The sequence below is a fragment of the Primulina tabacum genome, chromosome 11, assembly GCF_025594145.1.
Source record: "Primulina tabacum isolate GXHZ01 chromosome 11, ASM2559414v2, whole genome shotgun sequence".
NCBI lineage: Eukaryota > Viridiplantae > Streptophyta > Magnoliopsida > Lamiales > Gesneriaceae > Primulina > Primulina tabacum.
In genome coordinates this window covers 36,780,018-36,802,085 of record NC_134560.1, presented here as the reverse complement: position 1 = coordinate 36,802,085, position 22,068 = coordinate 36,780,018, and the positions used below count along the sequence as shown (strand labels likewise).

The 22,068-nt window shown below is 34.4% G+C and overlaps 3 protein-coding genes and 1 pseudogene across 4 annotated transcripts in view; 2 read left to right on the top strand and 2 right to left on the bottom strand.

The window, feature by feature from the left end:
- LOC142519404 (flavonoid 4'-O-methyltransferase 3-like) overlaps positions 1-22,068 on the top strand; it is a 52,565-nt gene that overhangs the window by 27,885 nt on the left and 2,612 nt on the right. The gene's annotated exons all lie outside the window — the stretch shown is intronic.
- Positions 5,055-6,464, top strand: LOC142519195 (flavonoid 4'-O-methyltransferase 3-like; annotated as a pseudogene).
- On the bottom strand, positions 6,475-10,441 carry LOC142519194 (COBRA-like protein 2). Of its 2 annotated transcripts, XM_075622134.1 has the most exons (6): positions 10,125-10,441; positions 8,711-8,790; positions 8,174-8,627; positions 7,828-7,987; positions 6,997-7,250; positions 6,475-6,908 (listed from the first exon to the last, which is right to left on the bottom strand). In XM_075622134.1, exons 3-6 carry the CDS (start codon positions 8,526-8,528, stop codon positions 6,604-6,606), a joined length of 1,074 nt encoding a protein of 357 aa, XP_075478249.1. In that variant the 5' UTR covers positions 8,529-8,627; positions 8,711-8,790; positions 10,125-10,441; the 3' UTR covers positions 6,475-6,603. The 2 variants fall into 2 exon arrangements, with proteins under 2 accessions (XP_075478249.1, XP_075478248.1); XM_075622133.1 differs by lacking the exon at positions 8,711-8,790.
- Positions 10,793-12,108, bottom strand: LOC142519218 (putative HVA22-like protein g). Its single transcript, XM_075622159.1, has 5 exons — positions 11,787-12,108; positions 11,563-11,661; positions 11,397-11,453; positions 11,189-11,252; positions 10,793-11,107 (listed from the first exon to the last, which is right to left on the bottom strand). Exons 1-5 carry the CDS (start codon positions 11,903-11,905, stop codon positions 10,874-10,876), a joined length of 573 nt encoding a protein of 190 aa, XP_075478274.1. The 5' UTR covers positions 11,906-12,108; the 3' UTR covers positions 10,793-10,873.

The following is a 22,068-nucleotide window of genomic DNA, read 5'->3' as shown; positions in this document are numbered from 1 at the left end:
AAACCTACTCTTTTTTCATTTACTTTTCTGACGGTTATCAAATCTTACTAGTTTTTGGTGTGTTTTGTGATCGGTGGTTACTAGAAAAGTGTGGATTGTTCCAGAATTATCAATATATTTATTAGTATTTAAATTTTATTTTGTATTTGTTTTTAGATTTGCATTGTGAGTTATGACGAGAAAAATAAAATTTGAATATGTAAATTCAAAGAGGGAAAAAAGAAAAAGAAATTTCGGACTTGAAGTCTTGGAGTACGTATGTCAAAAATTTGCATCATGAGTTTCTTAAGGCTTGGATAACTTATAAAATATAATTAATCTACCTGTTACAGTGACTTCTGCTGAAAGAAGTTTATCAAAACTGAAAGTTATAAAGAACTATCTTTGATCAACTATGTCACATGATAAATTGAATGATTTGAACGTATTGTCAATTGTAAAAAAGCTGGTAGCTAAGTTTAATGACGATGATTCAATTGAAAATTTTGCACAACAATAAACGCGAAAATATGAATATTTTGTCCTTATATATGTATTTCATATAATTTAATAAATTTACGTAGCATATTGGATATTGATGATAATTATGTGCATTTAATTATCACATCGTATATAATATTTTATGCTTAGTAAAAAAATTATATAGGACTTTATCCTAAAAATTTCCAGAGTCTCCAGTTTTCTAGAAAAAGCTAAGCATGAGATCTTTCGCATAAATAATCTGAAGGGAAATATAATTTTCATATTAAATTGATTTCCCTAAAATTATATTTTTCTTGTTGATTTGATTGAGTATAATATTTAATTATGGTTTTGTCTTTTTAGATAATTATGTTAAGATTTTATTGTGATATAATATCTTACTTAATTTTAATTTCATCTTGATAAGATTATGTGGAATATTGTGTTTTACTTTTCTAGATATTATGTTTATGATAAAGATTTTATAGATATAATATTTATGATAATATTTACATGATATGATATTATTGACTTTGTTTCTAATATAATTCTTGTATATCATATCTTATAGATTTCCTTGAAGATAAATCATAGAAGAGGAGACATTTATAAATAAAAGATGGAGATTCAAAAGCTTATGGGATTGAGAGAGAAGAAGAAAAATTCAGAGAGTTCACGTGAAGGTGTTTTTCGTGGGTGATTTTTCGTGTAAAGTTTTCGTGAAGAATTTTCATGTGAGGTATTTTCGTGAAAGGTTTTTTCGTGGACGTGATTTTAATTGGAGGAGAATTTTCGTGGAAGAATTTTTATTGGAAAGATTTTCGTGGAGATTTTTAGTGAAGAGATTTTCGTGGGAGATTTTTGTGGGAGATTTTTGTGGTGGCTTTCTTCGATCTATTGTTCTCGTGTTTATCGCTCTTCACTTGAAAGTTTTCGTTGCTGCATATTGTGTGCAATTTGCACGTCGCGGTTTTTAGAGACAAATAATTCTCAAGGACGTTGCTATTTCTGGAGAGTGCTGATATCAAATGTTGCCGTAAATATTGGAGACATCTCAGACAACACGAGTGCAAGTGTTGGCTGAAAATCTGGTTTTGTTGCTCCAAACTTTTGGCATCTATTTTTTGCTTTCTTGAATGATTTTTATTCTGGTTGTTTGATTTTTAGAAAGAGTTTATTTTCTCTGTTGAGGAATTGATTTTTGTGAAGATCACTAGTGATAGGTTTTTGTAAACGGTTAAGTTTTCTAGTGATTAATTTTTGCCATAAGGCACCGTACAAGTATTTATTAAATACTTGTGCATATTCAATCTCGTCTAAGTTGGTTATGTAAAGTCAATTTGTGTTATAAAATATAATATTCCGCTGCATTTTGTCCTAGATGTTGTAACATCTGGAACAACACCTAATTATGACAAAACACAAATTTACTATTTTACATCCTATTATGATATTGTTATTAATTTAAGTATCTGTCGAACAACCCGAGTTCCTAACATAATCAATAAACAAGACAAAGTTAGGCATTTGATTAAAGATTATCTTTAAACCAAAATTGGTGCTGTGAGAATTAACTTCTCGAATTCACATACTGCATGGTCACACCCGTTATTCTCATTGTAAGCATAGCCATAGCCATACCAGGAAAGCTGAATCTATTCCACTAGGATTGGGTGTGGGTTTAGGCCGAAATATTGTAAGAAGATGTGAGCTATCTCGAGGAGAGCATCTCATTAACTGGAAATATAATTTTTTTAATCCCTTAACTTATCTAATTTTAGGTTTTAATCAATTAAGTTTGGTTTCGATACACAAAATTTTTATTTTGACTATTTTGATCCCATGGCTGACGTGACATTTGACAAGTCTAATAATTTTTGATATCACATCAACTTTTTTCTAATAATTTTTTATATCACATCAACTTTTTTCGATATCATGTCAGTATTTTTTATAACCATGTCAACAATTCTGAACCAAAATATCTGAATCTATATAATCAACTACTCAGCTATTTCAAATTTATTTTGATTCGATTCTTAAACATCTTAAGCTATATATGACTGCTCACATACTCTTAATTCATTTATATATAAAAAGAAAATCATAACTCATGAAATATTTAATATATTTTAAATTAAAGTATATTTTGTTATGTTTGATTTTCATTGTCTTCAATGTTAATTTGGTTTAGAAGTTGAATTGAGGAATGTGATTGGTCATATATCACTAACTACCTCAACTTCTGGTGCAATATTTGGTTTTGTATAGATTGTATTGGATTGAATTAATAACAAGCTTGTGAAAATTTAACATGTGAACACTCGAATTTAAATATATAAATTATAAACACATGTTTATGCAAAATTAATAAATATTATTGGAATTTATTTACGATCATTAAATTGAAAGTTAGGTCAATATTTTTGCAATTTACTTTTTGTTCCTTCTAATTTCTCAATGATTTTTTTTTCATAAAAAAACATGTTTTTTATAATTTATTTTGATTTAAATTTTGTGAAAATTATATTTGGGGTCCTCTAATTTGAAAGTTTTTTTTATCTTTGATTAAAGTTATTAGTTAACTCAATGCCTTAGTCCATTAAGTTGATATTTTTTTTTCAATTGTAGTATTTTTTATCAGAATGCTGACGTAGAATCCGATACGTTAACGATTTTTGGTGTCATGTCATCATTTTACGGTGCCACGTCAGCATCTCAATGATAAATGATTGAAATTGAAAAAAATTATAGATTAGTGGACTAAGACTATGAATTGATCGATAACAAGACCAAAAATGAAAACATGCAAATTATAAGTTATAAGATTTTATGTTTTGGTGTAAACAAAGAACTGATAAAGCAAGTGATCATATCTGACCATTGATTAAAAAAAATTCGATTATCTGGATGTATCTTGATCATCAAATAAGAAGTGTTACAAACTATTAATTGTTAAATCAACTCGGAGTATTTCGAGTATCAGAACACCTTGTTTCTATGTCTGATCAAATCATTCAAGATCATTATTGTTCAAGACATTTCAACCTTCTTACAACCTCAACTCATAAGTGGAAGATGTTTGGTTGAAGAAGTTGTTTAAGATCAGCAAACTTTGGTTTGCGGATTAGTTGGGAGTTGTCGTCTTGGATGATGTTGAGTGTTTCTAGTAATCAAAAAAAATTATTAAATTTGAATAACAAGTACATATAAAAGTTTGGATGTAATAAATCGTTTATCACATACATTATATGATATGATACTGGAACAATATTTTTGTAAAGCTATTAAAATGAGAAAGACATATATATGTCGAAAATCAATAAATTTTTTTATTAGTTTTTCCCGCTAATTCTAATAATAAATAAAATAAATTGAATAATTAATTTTTTTATTTCTCTCATAAATTCTATTTTATTTAAGTCTCTCCATAATTATGTATTAGCAAATAGTACTTACTTAAAACAGTAATTTCATGGTAATTTATTTGTATTTGTAGAGTTATTCTCATGCACATATAATGACAATTATATTGACAAAAAGGTAATCAAATATTTTTCTTTAATAAATTGACTTCATTACTAAAATGATTTCGATATGTGCGGTTGAATATGATTATTTTTGAAGTATTTGTAAATTGTTAAGGGCTTAAAATTGAAAATTTTGATATTTTCTTGAATTGCATTTGGGATCATAGTTTTGGCCTCCAGTTTCTATCAAAGAATTGTACGTGGGAAAGTGCAAAAGAAGATATATAGATCAGTTTATTTATTTAAATTACTTGTTTGGTCATCATTTTTTTTATTTTTCAAGTGTTATGTCTTCATTTTTTTCCTTATTGTGCTTACTATTTACTTCTATGATATATTTAGTGAGATATTGTGTCATATTTAGTGAGATGTTGCAATGATAGTAGATGATTGAGATCAAATTATAAATTGAATTGACATAGGCTGTATTATCTATATATTCTGCATGTCATTTCTTCTCCATGTAAATTATTAATTTTTTTGGCTACTTTCTCTAATGTATAGCGCGTGGATGGATAAATATTTTTTTGAGTTTGTTTCAATCCATAATATTTTATATGTGTATTGTTTATTATCGTTTGCTAATAATACAAGTTTCTGAGAATAAATTTTAACTTTATAATTTTCCTTTGTGTGTTAGTTACATGTCTCACTTCATGTTCATAGGAAGCTCCCCCTAGCTCGGTGTGAAAATATTTAATGCATTTTATATCTTCCTTCTCCAAGTTTAATTTGAAAAAGGCCAACTTTCATTTATTATGGCCTTCCAACTTTACTTTCTCCCACTTTTATTGACAATAAAAGCATAAAAAATACCAACATACTTATCAATAGAAAAATAAATAGTTAATTAATTATTAATTAATTAAAACTAAAATATGTAAGAATTTTAATGAATAAATCTATGTATTTTTTGTTAAATAATGGAATGAATAGTATTTTATCACATACTTTGTAATATCAAATCCTTTTGTTAATATAATCCTTTTTAAAAAAAAATTAGAACATCTGTTTATACAGAGAGAGTAAGTTGTTATATACCTAATTTCTCTTATATTTATGGAGCGCAGTTGCACACTTTTTCTTGTGCATATCAACAAAAAAGACAACCATGGAAGCAAAAATGAAATCACAAGAACATGAGAAAGAAGAAGAAGAAGAAGCTGCTCAGTTGGAAATGTGGAAGTATGTGTTTGCTTTCGCTCCAATAGCAGTTCTCAAATGTGCCATAGAACTCCAAATATCTGAGACTGTCGAACGCCACGGCGGATCCATCATGCTCCCCGAGCTATCCACCGCCTTACGCTGTTCCCCCTCTGCCCTCCACCGTATCATGAGATACTTGATTCACCATGGTTTCTTCAAGCAAACTCGGATGATTCGAGACCGAAGAATCACCAGTCTGCTACACCCAAACTCCACGATCTCGATTGCTGTTGAAAGGTGGCACGGCTGCTCTAATCCTTCTTCAGAGCGGCCCGGAGGCACTTGGTCCATGGAATGGCCTAAGCAGACGTGCTTTGGCTGAATGATGATTCTGCATCTGAGGCCTCGCACGGTGGGGCAGATTTGTGGGAACATGCAGAAGCGAATCCTGATCATAATAATTTGTTCAATGAAGCGATGGCGTGGCATGCGAAGGTTGCTATGTCGGAAATCATTAAACAGTATCCTGAGGTGTTTGAGGGGATTCGCACTCTGGTGGATGTTGGTGGTGGTGATGGGACGGCTCTTAAAACCTTGGTGAAGGCTTGCCCATGGATTCGAGGGGTTAACTATGATCGCCCTCAGGTCATATCCATGGCACAACGTCATGAAGGTGTCGAACATGTTGGTGGTGACATGTTTGAAATGGTTCCGAAGGGTGATGACATTTTTCTTATGGTACGGTTTCTCTCCAGACATCGTTCTAAAATGTTTTATATGCTAAAAGTCTGTCGGCACAAGTTTTTTATATAACAAGTCACTGCCAAGTACATATCTATATAACAAGTCACTGCCAAGTACATATGCTAAAACTGTTATATTCTTGATATTATAGTGGGTGTTACACAATTGGGGCGATGAAGAATGCATCCGAATATTGAGAAATTGTAAGGACGCGATCCCAAAGGACAAGGGGAAGGTGATCATAGTGGAAGCGGTGGTCAAAGAAGGTGAAGGGGAGGACGAGTATAGCAAGATTCATCTGGCACTGGACATGGTGATGATCGCTTTCATGGAGAAAGGAAAAGAGAGGACTTCTAAAGAATGGGAATGCTTGCTGAATGAGGCCGGGTTTACCAAGTACACCGTGAAAGACACTAATACTATTGTGTCTGTTATAGAGGCTTATCCATGATGTATCTTGATATGGCAATGGTGGTTCTCTTCAAAAATAAGATGCATATGTTGAAAATAACTCTTTTTTAAAGATCAAATGTTTCTCGAACTTCACAAAAAGAGTATCAATAAATGTGTAATTTTATTCAACGGTTTTAGATAGTTATAGACTATAGTAAAATCAAAATTTGTCTAACAAGAGTGATATCTATACCTGAAAAGATTACATATGAACATTTGATTCTATTCAAGTATGTCAAAATAACACACTTACAGAAGGAAAAATGATTCAAAACACAGAAAACACCCTGTATAATAAGTAGAAGGAAAGCATTAGAAAACAGTACTGGAAGCTTGAAGTCCTTCGATTCAGGCTACTATTTGGTAGCATCGGAAAGGTGTCCGGAAGGGGCATTCGACAGTTATCACCATTGAAATATATTGCTCTAGGAAAACCCCATCCATTGCTAAGTGTAAATGAACTTGAATCTTTTTGCAAAAGTATCTCTGTAGTAACGGATCCCACTTCACCCTTGTCTGCTTTCAAGAGGTTCGTGTTATGGAAAGCTTTTCCCCATAAAAGGGCAATATCTTCTGCAAAATATTATCTTCATCAGAAATTTTGTAATTTAAAAAATAAATTCCGATTCTTGCAAATGTAAAATTCAGCTATGGAAACTACCTGGGACTCCAACAGTTGGAACTATGGTACTGTTGAAACTAAAAGCAGTCGAAGGCTGACCAAAGCCAGGATGTTGAACTAAAACGTTCCAATCCAAGTAATTTTTTCCATAATTGAAATTTGAGACCGTTAGTTTCACCCGCCAATGGTTAACATAAATGTTCATAATATGCCAGTGAACCCGAAGCGGACACATGTGGTCAGTGCAGTGGATCAGATTAATGTCCAGCAAATTCGATGGAAATACACCTTCACTAATCAGGGACATGTGTAGAGACTGTTTAGTTTAAAAGCAGTACAAATATGACTGAATGCAAACGCAACATGACACATAATTTACGTGATTCCGCTATAAGGATAATAGGGATTTGGATCCTCTACTGTGGCTGAAAACATAATATTTGGTGTTGTGCACTTTTTACACGAGATGATCATCTCGTTTCCTCTGACAATTTTTCAATTTTATCTGACACTGTGTGAGGTCCATCACATGATCAACTAATCATCTCATGTAAAAGCGCACATCATGAGATATATTTTCAGCCACAGCAGAGGATCCAAATCCGGCTAATAGGGCTACGTCAACGACACTATATCCAGATAGACGGAAAAATCTCTCATTGAATTTGTCTTAATATAAAATACATTCATCACCCCTTTAAAATATCTCTTATAACTGAATCAAAAAAAACTCGTAGCAAATATGCATGAAAATATTAAAATAACATATGTAATTCTAAAATACATCTTAACTTTCAACACCGATCTTAGTACAGAAATACAGTTTTGAAGAAGGGGAGGTATGCTTCGTATATTATTACAACAACACACCTTATACATGATGTTGTAAGCGGGTCAGCCACTCGACACCCACAGCTGCATGAAGGACATGATGTGATGGTGGGATTGTAAAATGTTGAAAGTGAAACACAGCAAATTGGTGTTTTGCTTGCAATATAACTGGAGTATGTGCAGGTTGATATCCATGTCCCTGTAAAATGAGAATACTGTTAGACAAGTCTTAGCGTACAAATGAACTTAGTTTCCTCCAATAGTCTGAATAGTGAAAAGTAGATAAAACAGGCCTAATATGTAAGTCAGTAAACTTTTCGGTTTAGTGATAGGCAAAGTTGAATCACATTCATTCTACCATTCATGTTATAATTAAAACACTTACTTGAGACTTGCTCTTCTCGTCTGCCTCCAATGACTGAATATACTGTGGGACTGGAGTCCATGACTGGGCCACAAGTGTAACCTGGTCCTGGGGCAGCTAAGGTCAAATTCAAAGGCTTGTATCCAGTGCAATTCTCCTCCACATTACCAACCGTAACTTCAAAAGATGAGTAAGATGCAGAAGGGTTAATAAACCAGGAAGAAAGAATGCCACCTCGACAACAACCATCAGAACTGTTTTGTGCTGTTGCATCTGACATCAAATCGACTATTACAGGATCTGGTTTGCAAGAATGTGGCACATGGTATTTGAAAGATGAACAGTTTCCTTGTTGGATCGCAAAAGCACCAGCCATTGACCAAATAACCTCGTTTTTCGCCCACGTCCACCCAAGCTTCCAACCTGGTTCCTCCACATGACGATACCTATAGTTATTCTGGATGGTTACTCTGGCCTGAAATTACAAAGAGAATAATTTTTTTCGGAAAAGTAACAGACTTTAAACTCACATAATTTAGAATTGCAAGAATGACTAACCACATAGCCATCGTGTGTGTACTTAAGTGTGTCAAAGGTGACAGTAAAATTTCCATTTGGATCCAATGGGTCATAGCAATCTGCAGTGTGAAAATTTCAGGTGAGGAAAAAAAAGTTAATCCCCCAGAGCTCAGAATTTGAGAAAGGCAGATTGCGATGACAAGAAGGTAGGTAGCATGCCTGAAAGTCTGCAAATCATAACTAATGGTAGTAACTGAAAATAACGCCATATATGCGATGTGATTGTATTCATTTCCATTTTTTGCAATTGAGTAATATGAATCTTCAAGAGCTATAGGCTTGAGATAGAAAATGCTCTAAACCTACAAGGATTGGCCATCTACGCAAGAGATTTTTTCCGGTACCATGATAACTTGGAAGATGGAAAATGGAATACAAGAAGAATCATCGAAAACACCAAATAAATAATAACAGACAAAATGAAGGCATAAATCATAAAATACCAAACAGTTATACATGGTAGATTCTCCTAAGATGTGTGTACACTAAGCAACAAAACATAAATAATTGGGATACTTTTGTTGTCTTTTCCACCATCAGCTCAGTGAAACTTGACGTAGATATCAAGGCATGTCAATATGTCATAATTGTCTACAAATTATACAGATAAACCAACAAGTAGCATATAAAAGTTCCCAGAAACTACCAGAAATTTACATAGTCACAGCTAGAAAGAAATCTCATGCTACATCTTTTGCTACTTGATTCCCAAGATCTATGTCCTAAGCTGAAAATTCCACTAACGCGTGCCGGAAAAAATTCAATTCTCGATAACCAAATGGTTCCGACTCTACAATCAACCACTCAACTGTTTCGATTTATTTTGATTGGAATTTTCTGAGGTGTGACTGCTCATAGATTCCTAATTTTTTTATTTAAGTTTAACACAAAATGCATAAATCATGAATCACACAACAGAATAAAACTTGTGCTTAACTACAATATCAAATGAAGGTCAAAATAGCATGTTCAAATTTCAGCCATAGTGAACTGAAAAATAAAATTATTTATGCTGACCAAAATTTTAAATACTTAACAGTCGTCATCCCCCCTCATCAAACTCCATGCATCGGCAATAAAAAATAGAATGCAAGAAATAATATGATCTTAAAAATAATACAAAACGCACCAATATAAAAGCATCACTGAATGATGATCCAGCCAAATGCATATGTAGAAAATACTAACCAAAAATCCCTCAATTTATTAAAAATATAATGCACACACATTTTTTAATAACCAAATGTTGGAATATTCATGCACATTCCAAAAAGAAAACGATCAAGGACGGTGCATGAGAATGACACGAGGAAAAGGTGGGTCCAAATTCCCTATAATAAACAGACGAATCGCAAAAAGTAAACAGCCAATGAGTTAAAGATGCCGAATTTACCTGCTCAACAAGAACTTCATCACCTCTGCAGCGTATTCTTGACAAGAGTACTGTTTTATTCAAGCATTTTGTCGAACAACTACCAATCATGGATATTGCTTGGATTGTACTTCTAACAACCGAAAAATTTAATGTTCAAGTAAAATACTTCATAAGCGAATTCAGAATATAGTGATAATCAAGAATTTATGGTGGGCTTCGTTTGCTGACATGCATCTAAATTTCTCATCAAGAATTTTGCCGAGTAAAACATGGACGATTTCTTTTCTCATTTTCTTTGTTTTTCTAATATTTTGGTTTTGTCCCAACATCCAAGTTGCAAGCTCCGACTGTGGGCTTCACTTAAGTGACCCGAAAGCCCATATAAGTAGCATATCTGATCTGGGCTTCCCCCAAGTGACCCAATAAGCCCATCAAATATTCAGACAAATTAGAATAAAAAACATTTATTTTTTTGAAGTGTTTTTCAATTGTTTCTTCTCTATTATTATTTTTTTGAAAAAAAATATTTCTTAAGTCAATTTCTCAATCCCAAACGCACTAAAATAAGATTCCACGTATTGCATATGCCAATACTGATAGAGAACAAATTTACATTCTAATATTTTTAAATCACAATTGAAATGCAAAAAACTAAAAAAAAAATTTGAAATAGACATTTCTAACAAAGCAAAATAATCTCCTCTAGGATTACCATTAGTTTCCCAATAATATTCTATTTCCATTTTATCTTTCAAACCAAAATTGTATCATAATTTGCTTGTGGATTCTTGATGGGTTTGAGATCTGCAAACTGCTGATTGATAAGAAATAAATTGCAAGACCTCCAAGAATCTCTTCTGTCCATAACTCAGAGCCTTTTGCCAAGCTAAATTTGCAACCATGGCTGCATTTTCCTTCAGCTTCGCCAAATTTAAATCGATTTCTTGCTGGTGTTTCGCCACATATGGCCGCAGAAATGAACTATAGAAATGCACAGTTGCCTACAAAGCATACAAACACAATTACCATGGGACAAAAAGAGTCAAACTTTAGCCTCTAATGATCACATTTAGACTACTTACTCTTGTTTTAGGATGCCAAAGGCTTAAGACTAGTGCAAGCTTGGCTTCACCATATAGAGGTAACCTTGGGATAGAACGGGCACAACACGTGACTAGTTGAGTTAGTCGCTATCCAACTCATTATTTCAAATCATTTGAGGGTCGAAGGATCGAATTAACTTGTGTAAATGTGGATAGAAAACGATACGAAGTAATATTTGTTGATTACCATGATATAATGTTATCGCCTACCCTTTCGCACACTGCAAGTAATGCAACTATAATCCTGCAAGAATCAGCAAAACAGAACAAAATATGTTGCTAAATTATTTGCAGTGAACTGGAAAAATTGAAGTGACATTATTATTTACAGAGGAACACAGAAATTAATATACCAGTACTGACACCAAAATTTGAGTTGTTCGATCTCTAAATCATGCTTTTCAACAGTTTTGTAACATTCATACGCTGGATAAACACATCCCAATCCCATCCTATGGTACAAAAGTGGGCACCCAAAAAAAACCATGCAAGTTTATGAATTTGTCTGAAATCCAAAATTACAAGAAACCAACCAAAACAATAAGGATAAGAAGTTGAAATTTCTCGCAAAACTTACAGGAATAGTCTTGTTAGAAAACAACCCATCATTTTGATTTCCCAAACCTGTAAACAAGCAAAAATCCTGGGATCAGTGAGAACAAAAAGAAATTTCGAGTTCCATTTTCCTGATACCATACTGCGTGGGAAATTGATTATATTTGTTAAATAATTGCAGAAAATATGAACAAAATCACCTTTTTCAAGAAAAAAAATAGATTAATATTAAATGTAGAGATCTTGAACTGGACTCTGCTTCGAAATTAAGGACACGAGCGTCTGAATATGAAAGAGGGGTTTGAATTAAGGAGCGAAACGTCGCGAATATCAGGAAGGGCACATTAACGGCTAATCACCCAACCAACGTTTTATTAACAATACGAGAACGACTTTTACGTAATTAGGTGAAGTCGCGTTTATGTTCAAATCAATATTTATTTATTTATTTTTCATATTTCATTTCTGAAATACTAGCTGCTCCATACATATACACTAGTTACTCTGTACACGCGATGCGTATGTACAGTTTTTTTTATCATTATCGATGGACTAAAGTGAAATTTGACAAATTATGGAGGGACTAAATTGATATTTGAATTGTTGAAATAAAAAAAATAAAAATAAAAATGTGTTGAAATTTAAAAAACAAAATTGTTATATTAGTATCATATAAGGGTAAAGTTGGTGTCCTTCCTAGGTGGTTACTATCATGTCCTCACCCTTAATAAAATAGAATAGATATACATATACATATACATAGACCTGACCACCGAACCGGTTAATAGGGACAACAGGTTTGGCCCGAAACCGTGATTGTAATCGACCCAAGGCTGTCCAATTACGATTTTAGGGTTAAAAATCCATAGATCCGCTGTGTCGAATGTGTTACACTTGCCGGGTTGGACCCGTTCCATCCGACGGGTCAATTGTTTTTTATTTTAAAAAAAAATTGTACAGCCACGATTATCCAATCACATGACCGTTGGAGATTAACGGTCAAGATCAACAGTTACATTGACGTGGCCATTGTGCAACGATCGACCCAGACCTGGACCGGCTGGTCGACTATTTAATTTGTTTTTGCTGAATTTTTATTCTATAAATACCCATCCCCCAACCTCCTTCATTTTTCACACAATTATCTATCGGTTCTTAATCATTAATTATTAATTTTTTTCAATTATCAAACTATTAAGTCTCGATTGTTGATTTATTGTTATTTATTTTCCTAATTAATTCAATTTTATATTTATACATATGGCTGGATCAAGTGGTATGGGTGATAAGAGGAAGAACATAATGTCCAAGTTCAAAGATCTCTTGATTTTTCCTATGAGGAATAACATCAAGAAAAAAAAGCTCAACACACACATGATCATCAAAGTCGAGAAAGCATGAGCAATCCAAAGATGCCTAAAACTCTAGCGGTGCCTCGTCACACATATAATATTTTCACCAAACATTTCGAAAAGATTGTGTGGAACTCAGGTGATTTACAAGCCAAATGCAAATATTGTTCGAAAAATTAAAATTTGAACAAAGAGGTGGTTATGAAAATTTAATGTCACATGTTGATAAAAATCATCTGGTGGAAATTGATATTGATCGTTCTCAAAGTCAGATTCTGATATTCTAGTCTCAAACTGGTAAAAATTCTCAACTTTTTAAAGTTTTCGAATCTAAATTTAGAAAGAAAAAAAAGCTAAATATTGTGCGAACAACTTTTTTTTAGTTTTAGTGAAAAATTATCTTTCGAAAATTGACTTTCAACAAGTGCAAATATTTATTTTAGACGTATCCCACGAAATACACTAAATACACACTTAAAAAAATAGTTGTTGAACAAAAAAAAATTAATTAAAAAATTTGCAAGTTTAAATAATAAATTTTTTTGTGTCCGAATAGTTTTAATGATCATTGACAAAATTGTTCATATATGAATATTACATATCATTGATAGTTCTAGGAACATTCAAAAGAGATAAGTTGCATATAGATATTTTAATGAATCAAACATGATACAAAATATTTCTCAACTTATGTTAGTTATTTTAGAACTATATGGTTTAACTTCTCAAGCTTTTTCAATTTTTTTTGATAATGCTAGTGCAAATTTTTTTAGTATTAGTGAACTCATTTAAATATGTAAATCATTATAATGTGGTAAATTTTTTCATATCAGGTACACATGTCGTCTTTTAAATTTGTGTATTTAAGATATACTAAAAATTTAAAATCACAATATATTAAACTAATTATGAGAAAAAATCATTATCTAATGACACATCACCAAGTTATGAGATGAATTTTGCAAAATAAATGGTATGGTGCCTAAAAGGTTTGCACGAGACGTTGGGATTCAACATATAAATTGTCATTGTTGTCTTTTGAATGTAAATAATTATTATGTATATTTTCATCAACATGTTCAAGTTCGTGATATTTTTTTCAAATCAATAAAACATATGTACTAGTATTTGTGAAAGTGTAAAAGTGTTTAATGATATCAGTGACCAATTATCTGGTGTTTAATTATTATCATATTTCTCATTTAGTTTTAACACATTGTTGCAACATTAAATGCATTTTTAGTAAACACATTATATATAATGATGATATTTTAGTTCAATGTATTTATATCATGAAAGCAAAATAAAAAAAAAATATTTTTAGGAATTCGTGAAATATTTTTATGTGATTTGCTTGGCCCAATTACACTTCTAAATTTTGCTAAATATGATTTATATTTTTTTACCGTATGAGTGAACTCGATCTTTCTTCTATCTTCACTTGTACAATTTGACCTAGGATTAACATAGTTGTTGTCTCATATAGCATCCATGTTCGTGAGCAGTTGTATCAGATCTCCCTTAATTTGGAAAAGCTGGCGGCCGCGTAACTGGCTTGTCGATGGTATGCGCCATTCACTCCAACATGAAGAAAATTATGTAAATTGCTCGTGATTTGGAATGAACCCTTCGTGGAGCTACATGTTGGGAAATTTCCCCGAAGCGATGCCGATCACGATGATAATATAGTAGCCAAAAAACTTGCGGAATAAAATAACCAACAAGAACACAAAGATTTACGTGGTTCACCCAATATAGGCGACGTCCACGGAGCACTGCAACTTTTATAACTGGAAGAAATATTACAACAAGTGTATACACCAATACGCTCAATATTTCTCACTCCCAAACCCCGAGTATACAGAGAAAATAATTTCTCTAACTCACACAAGAGAATTCTCGCACTCAAAAAAAAATACACTCTTTTTTTCTATGCACTCTTTTTTTATCAAAGCTGAAAAGCTTTTGATTTTGGGATACAATAACTGAAGAAATTGAGCTCTACTTATAACTAATTCATTCATTCAGTTTTGTAAGTTTTCCGATGTGAGATATGATTTTCTGAATTTTTAATTCAGCGTGGGCCCCACCTCATTAACAATCTCACCTAACAATTCTCCCAGTTGAAGACTTGATTTCAATCATGTCTTCACACCATCATTGCAGCAGCTCATATATCTCCATTTATACTTGCAGTCCGACTGAAGTTGAACACAACTTCAGTTTGTCAATGGTTACTGTCTTTGTGAGCATATCGGTTGGATTCTTACTTCCAGGAATCTTCTCCAGCATTAAGATTCCATCTTCCAGCACTGATATGATGAAATGGTACATAACCTGTATATGCTTTGTCCTAGCATGATAAACAGGATTTTTTGCTAAATGAATAACACTCTGACTGTCACAGTGTAACGTGCTATCTTCAAGCTTCTGACCCAATTCTTCCAGAAAGGATCTCAACCATATCATCTCCTTACTAGCTTCTGTAACTACTACGTATTCAGCTTCAGTAGTAGAAAGCGCAACTATCTTTTGCAACTTAGATACCCAGCTTACAACTATACTACCTAATGTGAACACATATCCAGTAGTACTTTTCCTACCATCCAGGTCACCACCCATATCGGCATCGACAAAACCCTGTAAGCCCAATTTTGACCTCCTGAAGAATAAAGAACAACTAGCAGTACCTTTCAAATACCTCAGAATCCATTTAACTGCTTCCCAGTGCTGTTTCCCTGGATTGCTCATAAACCTGCTCACAACTCCCACTGCATGTGCTATGTCTGGTCTAGTGCACACCATTGCATACATGAGGCTTCCGACAGCAGAAGCATAAGGAACCTTATTCATATAAGCATGCTCCTGCTCCGTCGATGGTGATTGTGCTTTGGTTAGTTTGAAATGACTAGCCAAAGGAGTACTCACAGATTTAGCTTCATCCATATTAAATCTGCTAACCACCTTTTTCACGTACTCTTCTTAAGATAACTTTAAGAATCCATTCACCCGATCTCTAAAGATCCTCATTCCAAGGATTTGCTTTGAAGCACCCAAATCCTTCATGGCAAATTCCTTTGATAAATCTTTCTTGAGTTTATCAATTTCTTCCAGACAAGCTCCAGCTATCAGCATATCATCTACATATAGCAGTAGTATGATATAAGAACCGTCAAACTTTTTCACATAACAGCAGTTATCAGCTTGACACCTTAGGAAACCATTATTACTCATGAATCCGTCAAAATTCTTGTACCACTGTCTTGGAGCTTGTTTGAGACCATACAAGCTCTTCTGAAGTTTGCACACCATTTTCTCTTTTCCCCGTACTTCAAAGCCATGTGGCTGCTTCATATAAATTTTTTCATCTAGGTCACCGTGAAGAAACGCAGTCTTTACATCCAACTGCTCCAAATGTAAATCTTCCTTCACCACTAGTCCAAGTACTGTCCTGATAGTGGTTAATTTAACCACCGGAGAGAAAATCTCGGTGTAATCAATTCCTTCCCGTTGTTGGAAGCTTTTTACAACAAGTCTTGCCTTGTACCGTTTGTTATCATCATGCTCTTCTTTTAACCGGTTCACCCATGATAAGTGCATTTTATGCACTTAAATTATCCTTATACTTCATATAGATTGTTAGTCTTTTTGGGTGGAATTACGCGCTTTTGTTGTTTTTTGGTGTGATTGCAGGAACCTAGGTAAGACTGTCATTCGGGCGCGAAGGAAAGTGAAACTGGCACCTAGATGAGAAACATGCGGGTCTGAAGACAGTGAGGCTCGCGCATATTCGCGAGTAAGATCGCGCATATGCGCGAGCAATGCACCGAAGCGAGGTAAAATACAGTGAGCCCCGCGCATATGCACCACTCATGGGGCACGCATATGCGCGAGAGACATGAGGCGAGACCAGTGAGCAGCGCGCATATGCGCCAAACATGGGCGCGCATATGCGCGCGAGAAGAATGCCAACATACAGAAGGACCCGCGCATATGCGCGAGTCTTGGGCGCGCATATGCGCGCAGCGCGACCTCTCAGATTTAAATAGGTTTCGGCGTGGATTTTGAGGGGTTCCGAAAATATTCTAGGGCAGCCGACATATCATTGGAAAAAGTTAGAGTACGGAGCACGGGACGCGAAGAACAGAGATAGAAGACGCTGAATCCGGACACGGAGACGCACTTTCATCTCTCCTAAACACGTTCCTAATTCGGTTCTTTAATTTTACGTTTTTAATAATTACAAACAAGTTTTGTATTGATTTAAATTCGAGTATGAACTAATTTTATTTTCTAGAGATTGACGTAGTCATGGTCGAACCTATGTTATTGACGTTTTGAATTTTCATTGATTTAATTCATTGTGTTTATTTGTGATTTCTTGTTTTTAATGCTTTCGGATTACTGGCCATAATTCGACTGATCTATTAATTGAGATCTAACACTCGAGAGAGGTAATCGAAATTAGGACAGGAGAAATCGCATCGTCAGATGTTTATAACGTGCAAAAGACGCATAACTTTGGCGAATCCATAAGAGAACTTGGTTGCACTTATTACGTGTTACACGATTTTGAATAGACATATTAAAATCGGTAATAGGTAATACATTTTTATTTATCACTTGAAAAAGGGAATAGAAAATATTGTGAGTTCTTGGTTAATAAATATGGTGCAAATTAATGATATGTTAGACGAATTTAATTTAGCATATGGGAGACTCGACGAAATCACATCTCTAGATTGCTTTACTCATTGAATTTCTATTGCGTGTTAGAATTACAGGAATTGTTATTTTCTTTGAATTGATTATAAACCAACCATTTGATTTGTCTAAATAAAGTTGAGTTATGGCAATTATGGTAATTAATTTACAATTTTAAATAATTACTCTTCGTGAGATCGATATTTGTACTCAAACCAGTACTAAAACTTGACATCGTACACTTGCGGTAGTGAAAATACGCAACAACCCGCTTGTTATAACACCTTTTTGCCTTGCGAAAGTTCTGTCAACTCCCACGTCTGATTGGATGAGAGTGAATCCATCTCATCTTCCATGGCCAACTCCCACTTGGTTGAATCATCATTTTGCATTGCCTCTTCATAGGTCTCCGGATCACATTAGTCTGTCAGCAAAATATAGTGAAGTGCAGGGGAGTATCTCTCAGGTGGTCTAATGGTTCTCAAAGATCTCCTGAGTTCAATCACCGGAGTTTGTGGGTCATCATCTTGTGTAGTTTCTTCTTCATCTTCCTGGTTACTGGTTTTCGATTCATTCACAAGAATATATGTCAATGGCACTTCATCAGTCTTCTTGACTTCAGGACATTCATCTCCAGCTCCAATGTCTGACTTGTCCTTGTACAGAAGTTGCTCATTAAATATTACATCCCTGCTCCGAATGATCTTCCGATTTTGGTCATCCCAGAAACGATAACCAAACTCATTATCTCCATAACTAATAAAGAAGCACTTCTTTGATTTTGGATCAAGTTTTGTTCTGCTTGCTGAATCAATATGAACATAGGATAGACATCCAAACACTTTCAAGAAAGAAAGGTTTACTTCTTTGCCGCTCCAAACCTCTTCGGGTATTTTGCAGTCAAGCGGTATCGAAAGTCCTCTGTTGATCAGATATGCTGCAGTATTAACAGCATCAGCCCAGAATGATTTTGGCAATCCAGAATGCAATCTCATGCTCCTTGCGCGTTCATTCAGGGTCCTGTTCATCCTTTCAGCTACACCATTAATTTGAGGTGTACCAGGAATGGTTTTCTCCATCTTGATCCCGTCCTGTGCACAATATTTCTTGAACTCATCATCTTCATATTCTCCACCATTGTCAGACCGTAAGCACTTCACCTTCAAGTTGGTCTCATTTTCCACCATGGCTTTCCACCTTTTAAAGGTCTCGTAAACATCAGATTTATTTTTCAGAAAATAAACCCAAACTTTTCTACTCGAATCGTCAATGAATGTGACATAGTATCTCGAGCCTCCGAGGGATGTCACAGGAGATGGTCCTCATACATCAGTATGAACCAGCTCCAACTTTGTTGCTTTCGGTTCTCTACCGCCTTTTGAAAAACTCACATTCTTCTGCTTTTCAAAGATACAGCTTTCACATAGTTTTTGTTCAACAGTCTTTAATCCTGGTAGCTTTCCTTTTGACACCAACATCTTCATTCCCTTCTCACTCATATATCCAAGTCTATAATGCCATATACTTGAATTGGCTCCAGCATCCACAGCTGCTAATGTGTCTCTGCAACTGGAAGTCATATACAGTGTTCCAGTTTTCTTTCCTCGAGCAACAATCATGGCTCCTTTGTTCACTTTCCAGGAACCATCACCGAAGGTCACATTGTGGCCTTCATCATCGAGCTGTCCCACCGATATCAGATTGCGTGTCAATTTTGGTACATGCTTGACTTTGTTGATTTTTCAGATAGATCCATTTGACATCTTCATCCGTACATCACCCATACCAACAATTTCCAAGGGTTTTCCATCAGTCAGGAAAACTTTTTCGTAATCGCCAGCGATGTAATTATCAAATACATCGCGGTCACCAGTGATATGAAACGAAGCTCCCGAGTCCATAACCCAAGAATCAACAGGGCTTTCCATGGATAATAGCAGAGCATCATGTACTTTCTCAGTGACAGCATTGGCATTATTCTTCATTGATCTGCACTTCTTTTTCATGTGACCAGTCTCACCACAGCTCCAACACTTCATATTCTTTTCAATGATGTTTTTGTCTTTTCCATTTCTTGATTTGGATCTACCGTGCCATCGGTTGGAACTCCTTTCACCACTCCTGCCTCTTCCTCTGTTATCAAGATTTAGAGCAGATCTCGATGATGTTGCTTCACCCGAGTCTTTCCTGCGAACTTCTTCAGCAAGGATTTGATCTCTAACATCATTGAGTTGTAGTTTCCCTTTTCCAACAGAGTTGCTAACCGCTACCCGCATCGGTTCCCAATTGTCTGGTAAAGACGCCAGAAGAATAAGTGCCCGAATCTCATCATCAAATTTGAAGTCCACTGATGTCAGCTGAGAGACAATCGTGTTGAATTCATTTATGTGTTTTGCCACCGAAGCACCTTCTCCCATCTTCAAGTTGAATAACTTCTTCATGAGATGTACTTTGTTGTTTGCTGATGGCTTCTCGTACATGTCTGACAGAATGGTCATCATCTCCTCCGTGGTTTTGACCTCCACCACGTTATGCGCCACGTTCTTTGTTAGGGTCAATCGTATGACACCTAAAACCTGTCGGTCAAGAAGCTCTCAATCATCATCCTCCATCTTTTCCTGTTTCTTTCCTTATAGAGGTTGATGCAACTTCTTACTGTACAGATAATATCTTATCTGTAACCGCCAGAACGAAAAATCTGTTCCGTCGAACTTGTTGATTCCTGGTCCCGATCCATCATCTCCGGCCATCACTTCTCTAGCCTTAGCAAAAAATCTAAAAAATCTTTTCTGATGTGGAAGATCAGACAAAGCTGCAACCACAGAGCATACTCAGAATTCTTAAGAATTTTCACAACAAGGCTATGATACCAGTTGTTGGGAAATTACCCTGAAGCGATGCCGATCACGATGATAATATAGTACCCAAAAAACTTGCGAAATAAAATAACCAACAAGAACACAAAGATTTACGTGGTTCACCCAATATAGGCTACGTCCACGGAGCACTGCAACTTTTATAACTGGAAAAAATATTTCAACAAGTGTATACACCAATACACTCAATATTTCTCACTCCCAAACCTCGAGTATACCGAGAAAATAATTTCTCTAACTCACACAAGAGAATTCTCGCACTCAAGAAAAAAATACACTCTTTTTTCTATGCACTCTCTTTTTATCAAAGCTGAAAAGCTTTTGATTTTGGGATACAATAACTGAAGGAATTGAGCTTTATTTATAACTAATTCCTTCATTTAGTTTTGTAAGTTTTCCGATGTGGGATATGATTTTCTGAATTTTTAATTCAGCGTGGGCCCCACCTCATTAAAAATCTCACCTAACACTACATACCGGGGAACAAAAAACTATTCTAGATTAACATTAACCAGAATAATGAAAATATTTGATTTTATATTACTCAATCACTACGAAAGGCTCGCTTCCATAAGATCTTGATGAGGGTATGGATAGGGGTATGCAAAAGTTCGGTTAAACCGAATTAACCGATCGAACCGAATTAATTCGGAAATTCGGTTCGGTTAATTCGGAAGTTCGGTTTTGAACTTTTAAAAAATCGGTTAATTCGGTTCGGTTTCGGTTTTAATTTGAAAAATTCGGTTAAACCGAATTAACCGAATTAGTATATATATTAATTTAAATTATATATGAGCATTAAAAATACATTAGAAGGAGAAGGAAGTTAATTTATTCAATGATTTTATTTTCAATATTTTTATTTGTTATTTTCATTTTTTTTAAAAAATATCGGTTATTTCGGTCACCGATTTGAAAATCGGTTCGGTTAATTCGGTTTCTATGAATTTTTCGATCGGTTCAGTTATTCGAAAATAAAATCGGTTAAATCCCGATTGCACACCCCTAGGTATGAACAGGTACCTCACGTATCAATAAGCATCACGCAGAGTTCACATTTTGTATATATTATGTTTTTAACCATTATTGAGATGTCACATTGGTAATCTCATTGATGGGTACTAATTTTCGTGTTGTCTTCAAATGACATAATATTTTGCTTATTCTAATGTTTCGCAATTAATTATTCAATCACTCAATGTTTCCACTTTGTGCGTGCTCCATGGAAACTTGTTATATCCCCTTCCTTTGGCGCATACATATATATATATATATATATATATATACATATACATATATATATATATATATCTTTGTCAAAAATCTAGAAATTGATTGTAATAACATTAGAAATTATAAAGATATCATTGTA